The sequence below is a fragment of the Tupaia chinensis genome, unplaced genomic scaffold, assembly GCF_000334495.1.
Source record: "Tupaia chinensis unplaced genomic scaffold, TupChi_1.0 Scaffold149560_1, whole genome shotgun sequence".
Lineage (NCBI taxonomy): Eukaryota > Metazoa > Chordata > Mammalia > Scandentia > Tupaiidae > Tupaia > Tupaia belangeri.
In genome coordinates, this window is record NW_006209405.1 from 938935 (window position 1) to 948321 (window position 9387).

The 9387-nt window shown below is 41.7% G+C and overlaps 1 protein-coding gene across 1 annotated transcript in view; it reads right to left on the reverse strand.

Annotated features, from left to right (window-relative positions):
• Positions 1-484: 484 nt before the first annotated feature.
• The window catches only part of GPC3 (glypican 3), a 488207-nt gene continuing 479304 nt past the window's right edge, over positions 485-9387 (reverse strand). The window contains exon 7 of the mRNA XM_006171443.2: positions 485-1008. Coding sequence (XP_006171505.1) covers positions 833-1008 — 176 coding nt within the window. The 3' untranslated portion in view covers positions 485-832. The remainder of the gene's footprint in view (positions 1009-9387) is intronic.

Consider the following 9387-nt stretch of genomic DNA (forward strand, 5'->3'; position numbering starts at 1 on the left):
TGCTAGAGAGAGACAAAGAGAGATAGAGACAGAGAAAGTGAGAAACAAGGCCCCAAGGGGGATGGCCATGCTGAAATCCCTTCTCCTCCATTCTCCACTCAGGATTTTGGGCACACATGCACATGCACCAGGAGTGATTTTCAAGCCACTGGGTCCGGGTGTTGAATCTCAGCCAGCCATGTGGGAATCCAGCACCTTAACCACCATGCTACCTGTTGGCCTAGTACCTTTGATTTTATAGGCAAGACACTCTAACCAAGATTTCCAAATGGAGATTAGGGATTGAGCGTGTGTTGGCAGGGAGTGGCCCACCTGGAGCTTGCGGCTAGGACTGACACCCATCCAAAAGGGAAGCAGAGGAAGGGCTGTTAAAAACTCCGCTGAGGCCTGATGGGAAAGGAGGAGAAAAAGCATTGCATAGTCACCATATATGAGGGTTTGCAAAGAAGACCCAATACATTTTTATTTGAGCATTTATTATTTTTTTCCAAAGAAATCCATGCAAAGAGAAAGTGAGAGAGAGAAAGAGAGAGAGAGGGAGAGAGGGAGACATGGTAACCATGTTCTAGCAGCCAAACATAGGAAAATAATTTGGCACAACTTGATGTTTTTTCTTTGCAAAAAGACAATCTATACTACAACTAAAATTTACCTCCTCATAAAGATACCATTTGATTTTCGAAAACATAACACACGGTTAGTCCTCTACTTAATGGCTGGAGGATGTATATAAGATTAAAAAAAAATAGAAAAAAAAATAAGAAAGTGGTTCCCTTTATGGAGGAAGACCACGGGGTGCTGTGGAACAGCACATGTGACAGGCACTATGAAGTCAGTGCACCAGAAAGAAAAAGAAAAAGCACATCACAGAGATGGCCAGGCTGGTTAGACGCTTCAGGGGAGAATGGACATTCCCAAGGTTGTGAGAGGCGGCTAGCTCATTGTCCTTCTGATTCACATGTTGCTTGCTTCCAGGAGCATCATCCACGTCCAGATCATAAGCCAGTTCTGCCAAAACAAAAGAAAGATTTTAAATGCAGATTACCAATCGCATCAGGTGTACATTCACAGCTCAAGCACTGGTCTGGACTGCTGGGAAATGCCAGCTTTGATTCCTTTCTTTCTTTTTTAAGATTTATTTATTTAATTTTATTTATTCATTCATTTATTTTAATTTGACCAGACACAGACACAGACACACACACACACACACACACACACACACACACACACACAGAGAGAGAGAGAGAGAGAGAGAGAGAGAGAAAGCGAGAAAGCAAGCCATCAGATTCAGGACTTGAACCATGGTCAGCCATGTGGGAGTGTCCAGTACCTTAACCACCACGCCACCTGCTGGTCTCTGATTCCTTCCTTTCTTTGAAATGAAGACCATAAGAAGAAAGGTGTATATGTGTGTATGTGTTGGAGGTTCAGTGGAAGATGGTGACCAAAAGCATTCCTTCCAGAGATCATAACAAGGGGGAACACCAAGCCACACCCCTTTTCCCTTTGGCTCCATCCACACCTCCTTGGCCCTAGGCAGCATTTCTTAGGAAAGGCTGTGCTTAAAGGTCACTTTACCAGATTTCACTGATACCAAAGCATAAGGTGCTGTGTGGGTGACAGCACGTGTGTCCTTGTGTGTTTGTATGTTGGTGGGGGAGAGGGTACTGTGGGCTTCCAGTATATTCTTTCTGGGTCTTGCACCCCAAACAGATTTCCTTGTTTGGGGAACTTTGCTTTTATTAGGGCTGACGATAGTTTGCTATTGAAAGTTGCTTTATTTTTCCTAAACAGTTCTATCTATAAAGTCTTACTGTTCACCTAAAAAACCAAACCAAACCAAAATCAAAACAAAAATGAAACTTACAAAAAAGAGCAAAATTGATCTAAAGCATAGAATTTAAGCTACTAACAAGTGAATTATGACTGAGGAAAGGCTAATAGGTAAAAGTCTTTTCATTCTTTAAGTGCCTACTCTTTATGAAATATTTTCATCATTCTGAAAAGAAATCACAATGGGGCTGGTCTGATGGCTAAGCGAGCCAGATTCCATATCGCTGACTGCACTGAGTCCTAGGTGGCTTGAGAAACATGCTGGTGCACACACATGCCCCAAATCTCAACAGGATGGTGAAGTGAAGGAGAAGGGATTGCAGGGTGACCACATTCCACTGGAGATGTTTTCTCCCTTTTCCTATCTGCCTGTCTCTTTCTCTGGCAAGCACAGCCAATCCCTGGCTTATAAACATAAATAAAAACAAACAAACAAATACAGAGAGCAGAACATTTGGTTGCCCTAAGTGCAAAAGTGTCCCAGAAAACAAAGTATATAATGGTTTATCAGGAAATTCAAGATGGCTCAGGGCTCGGTTTCTTTCAGAGTTGCCTTTCCAGATTTAGAGATCAGACCTACTCCCTTGGCTTTTCTAGACTCTGTTGCCAATGTTTCTATTTAAATATCTTGTGAAGGTGATGCGATGTGAGCAATCTTATCAGCCAACTGTCTTGTGGCCAAGGGAACCGGAAAGATCCCTCATGGACATTGAGATGCACTGCAGCAGCAGGCATGGAGGAAATGACTCCAATTCTACAGAGGGAAGGAAGCAAGGGGAAGGAAGAGCTCATCTTACAAGGGATGAAACACTCAGTAATTCACAGGAAGAAAGTGTGGGACCAGGTTGGTCCACGATGTGTACAGAGTGGGCCCAGGGCCAGGGCTCTCTGACACCAGCATTGGTTAGAGTAGGCAATCAAGGTCAAAGTAATCAAAGCCTGGGACAAAGGAGGGGGTTCTTATTCCACAGATGGCAATACCAGTTTTTCTTTATTTGCTAGAGGGCACATGCATTTACAGGGAGAGACAGAGAAAGAGAGAAAGTTAGAAAGCACTTCCCATGAGGGATGGTCACACCACAATCCCTTCTCCATTTCTACTTTTGGGATTTTGGGCATGCACAGATGTGCCTATGCCTGGCATGTTTCTTAATCACCAGGTCTAGAACTTGAACCATGTAGTCGGCCATATGGGATCTGGCTGCCTTAACTATCATGTCACCCCCTAGCCCACAATACCACTTTCCAAAGGAGTTACTGCAATTTATAATGCAGCCAGCAATGGTGAGGGAACCCATTTACTATGCCTTAATTTTAAAAAAAATGAAAAAAGGTATTTTAGTAAGTATAAGATGGTATCTTGGGGCCAGCAGGTGGCATGGTGGTTAAGGCACTAGAGTCTTCCACATGGCCCACCATGGTTCGAGTCCCAACCTGGTGGCTTGTTTTCTAACTCCTCCCTCCCTTTCTCTCTGGTCAAATTGAAATAAATGAATGAATAAATAAAATTAAACAAATGCTTCTTTAAAAAATGGTATCTCAAGGTTTCTTTAATTTACAAGTATTTGATTACTAGATTGGATCTTTTAATTATATTTCTCAATGTCTTTTGTTTTTTAGATAATGGGTATTGATTTTTTTCTATTATGTAATTAGAATACAAATTAATTTTAATGCAAAAAAACCCCTGAAATCCACACATAATCTTTTCTTAATGTGCATTTTCCACAAACTTGTTGAAGACCCCTCATATATGAGTTGAATTATATTTTATACCTTTAAAAGCTGAGAAAATTGTTCTTCCGGAGTGTTGATAATAATTCAAGTAAAATCTTCTGGAGAATTCTTATTCAGAAAAAAGTAATTTAGTAGAGTATAATCCAGACTCCCCACATCCTCCACCCTTTGAATTCATACAAACAAAATATAAAGTGAAAAAGAACAAAGAATAATGCTTCTCTTGGAAATGAGACCTCTTTTTCTGAAAGGTGAACTATGCAGGGTGCACAGAGAAGGCCGAGGTCAGCTGTCAGTCGGCAAGGATAGCACAGGCTTAGGTCATGATCGAATTTCACCAAAGTGGAGAGCACATATGGCTAGATCTGTTGAAAGCCCAACCTTGAATCTCACGGCAACTTCTCAACTTAAATGAAGAGGAGTATTTTTAGGGTTGACCTGAATGAGAGCACTCTCAGCATTGCTTTCAGATTCCTTTTCTGGATGATGTCCTTTGCCCACCATCAAGATGAAACAACATCTATTAATGTTACCACCCAGCTCCTATGCTATTTATTCTACTCTTCAAATAATCCACTAACACTGAACAGTTTTGTTTCTTGTAGCTGTTATGGTAAACCTAGCAGTGTCATTAAATCTAGTAGTGTGTGTGTGTGTGTTCATATGTGTGTGTGTGTGTGTATATATATATACATATATATATATATAAATGCATTTTTTTCCCACCAAAGGCCTCTTTTGTAACTTCTATCTCTTGGGCCTTGGGACTTATGTTTTGAAATTATAGTAAAGACCTCCAGTCCTTGAGTCTTCAGTGCATGCCAGGAACGGTACTAAAGTATTTATATACATTATCTCATTAAAATAACTTTCTCCAGAATGTTATGAGGTATATATTGTAATTCCCATTATACTAATGTGAAAGCTCAAGTTTAGGTTACTTTTTTTTGTTGTTTATATTTACCTAGCTGGTAAGTGGTAGAGGTGTCTTGGGAATTTAGGTCTGATGCTAAACTTCATTTAAGGTATACCACTTCTTGAAAAGGCTTATATACCAGATAGACTCCAGTCATTAAGTAGTAATGGATTCCTTCTCAGAACACACACACACACACACACAAATCAAAACAAAGTAAAATAAAACAAAAATCAAATTTCAGGGCTGGCAGGTGACATGGTGATTAAGGGTGTTGGACTCCCACATGTTCAACCAAAGTTTGGGTCCCAAACCTGGTGGCTTGCTTTCTCACTCTCTTTCTCTGTGCCTCTTTAGTCAAATTAAAATAAATAAATAAAGTTAAATAAAATAATTCTTAAAAAATCAAATTCCAATTAGTTAAATATATATTGCCAGAGAGAACTTCCAAAAAGCATGAGAAAAGTCAGTGTTTCTATGTAAAATTGATCACGTACTTAAGTAGCCTTGTTAATCTTTGTGAAATACTCAAAAGAGTTCTGGGCTTGGGGACACAGAATAGGAATGATCAAATCAGTACAACTGTCCTGAAAAAAATCAACAATGGCCAAGGCCATTAGATCTCACAAGTACAAGCTGGGACAAATCTACTTCCAAAGGGCCCCCAGAATATTTGTAATGATACGTCTCTGTGCTCCCTAAGCTGTGGCTACAGGTTTCTTTTAGTTTTTCTTCTTTTATTTTTTAAAAAATTATTTATCTTATTTTTTATCATTATTATTATTTTTTTATTTTTTGTTTTTGGAGAGGTTTTTTGCCACAGGGCGTGTGCGCTCACCAGACAGACAGAGACAGAGAGACACAAAGCGAGAAATCACCCCTCAGGGGGGATGGCCACGCCACAATCCCTTCTCCTCCATTCTCCTCTCAGGATCTTGGGCATGCACGCACACGCACCCGGTGTGAGTTTAAGCCACTGGGTCTGGGGCTCGAACCATGGTTGGCTACATGGGAGTCTAACAACATAGCCATTATGCCAACTGCTGGTCCCTATCATTATTATTTTTAAAATTTGACCAGAAAAAGGTAAGAGAAAAGGGAAAGTGAGAATGCAAGTGACCAGGTCCGGAACTGGAACCTGGTCGGTGATGTGGGAGTCCAGTGACTCAGCCACCACACCACTGCCAGCCCTGTGGCTATTCAGCAACAGCAAGTTTATCACTCAACCTCATAGGTTCCCATGGCTAATATGAGAAAACTTCAGAAGGTGTGTGGAAAGTAGAATTAAAGTGAGAGTTCATTTTAGAACAAGAAAATTGAAATCACACTTATTTATTTCATAATGCACATTTCTTTGAATTTTTGAAGATTCCCTCACATTACCAGAAATTGTAGCAAAGCCACACTCTGGTCCTGGGCCTTCATCATGGAGATTAATGGTGACAGCATTAGCTTAGTACAATAAAGAAACATTACAGGAGAGGAAAATGGATTTTGGTCAAAGGTAAATATGGCCTTTCCTGTACAGGGGAAACATATCATAATTTAATTCAACAAACAACATTAACCTATTATGTCCCAAGCACTGAGGTAAAAGGTTGAAGAAGACTTAGCATCTACATTCAGTATCTCCCACACTCTGGTCAAGGGAAACAGACAAATAGGCAAACCAACTAGATACTTGGCACATAGTAGAAAGGGCTCAAATAACAGCACAAAACACCATGGGGCCAACTTCATGACCTGGTGGTTAAGGTGGCTGGATGCATGAGCGGCCATGCAGTACAAATTCTAGGCTTGACTGCTTGAGAAACATGCCATACATGTGTGGGTGTGCCCAAAATCCTGAAAGAGGGGAGAAATGGAGGATAAGGGGTCTCAGTGTGACCATGCTCCACTGGGGGTAGGGTGCTTTCTCTTTTCCCTCTTGCTCTGTCTCTGATGAGTGGACATGGCCTCTAGCAAATACCATGTAAGTAGAAGAGAGAACTATAAAAATTCAAAGTAGAAGGATCTGGGGAGACTTCCTGGAACAACTCATATATTATCTATACCATAAAGGATGGGTAGAACGATGAACAAGGCTGAATGAAATGTCTATTCCTGGCAGAGGTTCATCTTGAACAGAATCACCACGATCAGAGAATGTAGGTAGGGCATATTCAGTAGGTGCAAGTAGCCTCCATGGTGGGAGGAGCCACATAATGTATGTGGCAGTGTGAGCATTTGTGTGTGTGTAGGTGATGGGTGATGAAAGATAATGTAGGAGGGATAAATGAGGACTAAATCATGGTGGTTCAGGAATGTTGAAACTATTCTGTAGTGGGACCAGCTGGTGGCATGGTGGTTAGCATGGCTGGATCTCACATGGCCAACCCGAAGTTTTGGTCCCAGCCTAGTGACTCGAGAAACATGCCAAGCACAGGTACATGAGTGCCCAAGGTCTATAGAAGAGAATGGAAGAAAAGGGATTCTAGTGTGACCATTTTCCCTTGACGGGGGTACTTTCTCATCCACCCCCTCCAGTGCCTCCAGTGAGTACACGCATTCTATAGCCAAAAAAAAAATAATAATAAAAGGAACAATTATTCTGTGGGATATACAGAGCCACTGAAGGTTTTTGAGTAAGGAAACCACACAATCTGATTTGTGTTTCTTAGAAGGATTATTGTTAACACTGTGGAGGATAACCATAAGTAGGAGAGACTTGTCAGACATCTTGTCTTGGAAAAAAACAAGAAGCCTGTGGGAACAGTATTTGGGGGGCAGCCAGTAATACACATTTAAAAAAATTTTTTAACAAAGCCTACAAAAAAGCTAAGTCTACACCAAACCAAAATCTTCTCAGCTTTCTACAAACCAGATGTATCATGAGAATCACCACAAATCAGTCTCTTCTAAATCATTTATATTTTTATGCTTATCAATGATTGTTCTACAACATACTTTTGTTGTATTAGGTGCATATCATAAAATACACATAAATTGTTTCTATTTTGAAGTTGTCAGTGAGAATCTTTTGGGCCAGCTCAGAGATTTTCATGCTAAATCTAAAAATCTGCTTCTATTTGTAATTAGTTTAACTACACCCAGAGGGTAGACCCAACAATCTGTACTAATTACACACTAGGCTCTGACTCTCATTTTGCCTTCATGTCCTTTGTGTTTCAGATTAGATAATCTGTTTAAAATAATAGTCAGTCATTAAGGTCTGCTGGTTGTTTGTGTTGAAAAGTTTTTCTCCATTGGGCAAAGCAGTAAGTGGGGAACCTTCTATCCTTAGTGATTCAATCTCATAGTGGCATCCTTAAGGATGCCGCTCCATCCTGGGAGTCGGAAGCCCTGGGTACCAGCTTGGCTCAGCCACATGGGGGAAGGGGAGTGAGAAAGCAAGTGGCTAGGTCTGAGACTAGTCAGTCATGTGGGAGTGTCCAGTGCCTTAACCATCATGCCACCTGCTGGTCCCCCTGACTTACTATATTTTGCCTTTGACAAGTCATTTCCTTCTCCTCTGGGCCTCAATTGCCCCATCTAGTAAATCAGGGATGACATCTAAATTTCCTTCTAGTTTTATCTATCTCTGATTCCAAGGCTCTTGGGGTCCAACAAAGAGTGAAACCTGTGGCAGGGTATAATAGCTCTTCTCCCAATAGCAGAAAAGGTGGCCACCCCCAGCAGAGCCTCCGCAAGCAAGTAGGGGCAATCAGTTGCTTCTCTTGGGATGTTTGGTGATGCTCATTGGCTACCCAAATCTGAATTCTCTTTCTTTTTGAGCAATTCTAATCTTGGATGAGAGGCCCTGGCAATAAAAATATCCATACCGGACTGTTTCATTTTGTTTTTAAACTCTGGCATAATAGCTTCCACTGAAGCCAATACATGCAAAGCTTTGGGGGAGAAATTGCTGTATTTGGTGTGCATCAAGCAGGCATGCATGGGCATCTGAGTAGGATCTGTCAGCCACTGAGATAAGTGTTTAGGCCCTTACAAAGGCACTGGGATCTTTTTAAAAAATTTTTGTCAGAGGGTGCATGCACCCGTGGGGATGGGTGGGTTGTGGGGGAGGTTTAGAAAGCACCCCTAATGGGGAATGGTCACGCCACAATCCCTTTTCTACTTCTCCCTCTCCTCAGGATTTTGGGCACACATGCCTGGCATATTTCTTAAGACTCTGAGTCTAAGACTCAAACCATTCAGTTGACCAAGCGGAATCCAGATGCTTTAAACATCATACCGTGGCTGGCCTGCCGCTGGGATTTTGAGCAATAACAGGAAGCAAATGCTCACCCTCTGAGGGTATGGGCATCAAGGAGGATATTGCATTGCTACAGTGGCTTCCCCCACACCAACAGGAAGATTTCAGAGGGCAGCCTGAAAGAAGAGCTGTTAGCAAAATGCCAAGGGAAAGAATTGCAGCTGAGCCAAGCATGGGGGCTTCTTCCTTGCCAACCTTGTACCAGCAGATGGCTTCAATCTGGCCCTAAGACAGCAACAGAGCAACACCGCTATCTCTGTTTTGCATCTGCTATGCATGGTTGCCCCCCAAGGCAGGAGTATGTGAAACTTCAGGACGTTGCCAGGTATACCTCAGAGGCTGCAATTGGGGAAGACCTCCAGAGAAAGCACATTAATGCAATATTGATTACTCCCCTGTCCATTCCCACAGAAGCCCTTGAGCTCTGCCAATCGCTCCTGAATCCCAAACGGATCTGTTTCCTTGTCTTCCTTTCAACACAAGTCCCCTTCCTGCCACATCAAGACCCCCTCCCTTTTGTGAACTTTCAGGTGTGAAATGACTACCTGGATTTGAAAGCAGAACAAAGTGATTTTGCAAATGAACCTTGGGTCTCTGAGAGTCTAGATTTTTTCTTTATGGATCACATGATAAGAAATAGGCA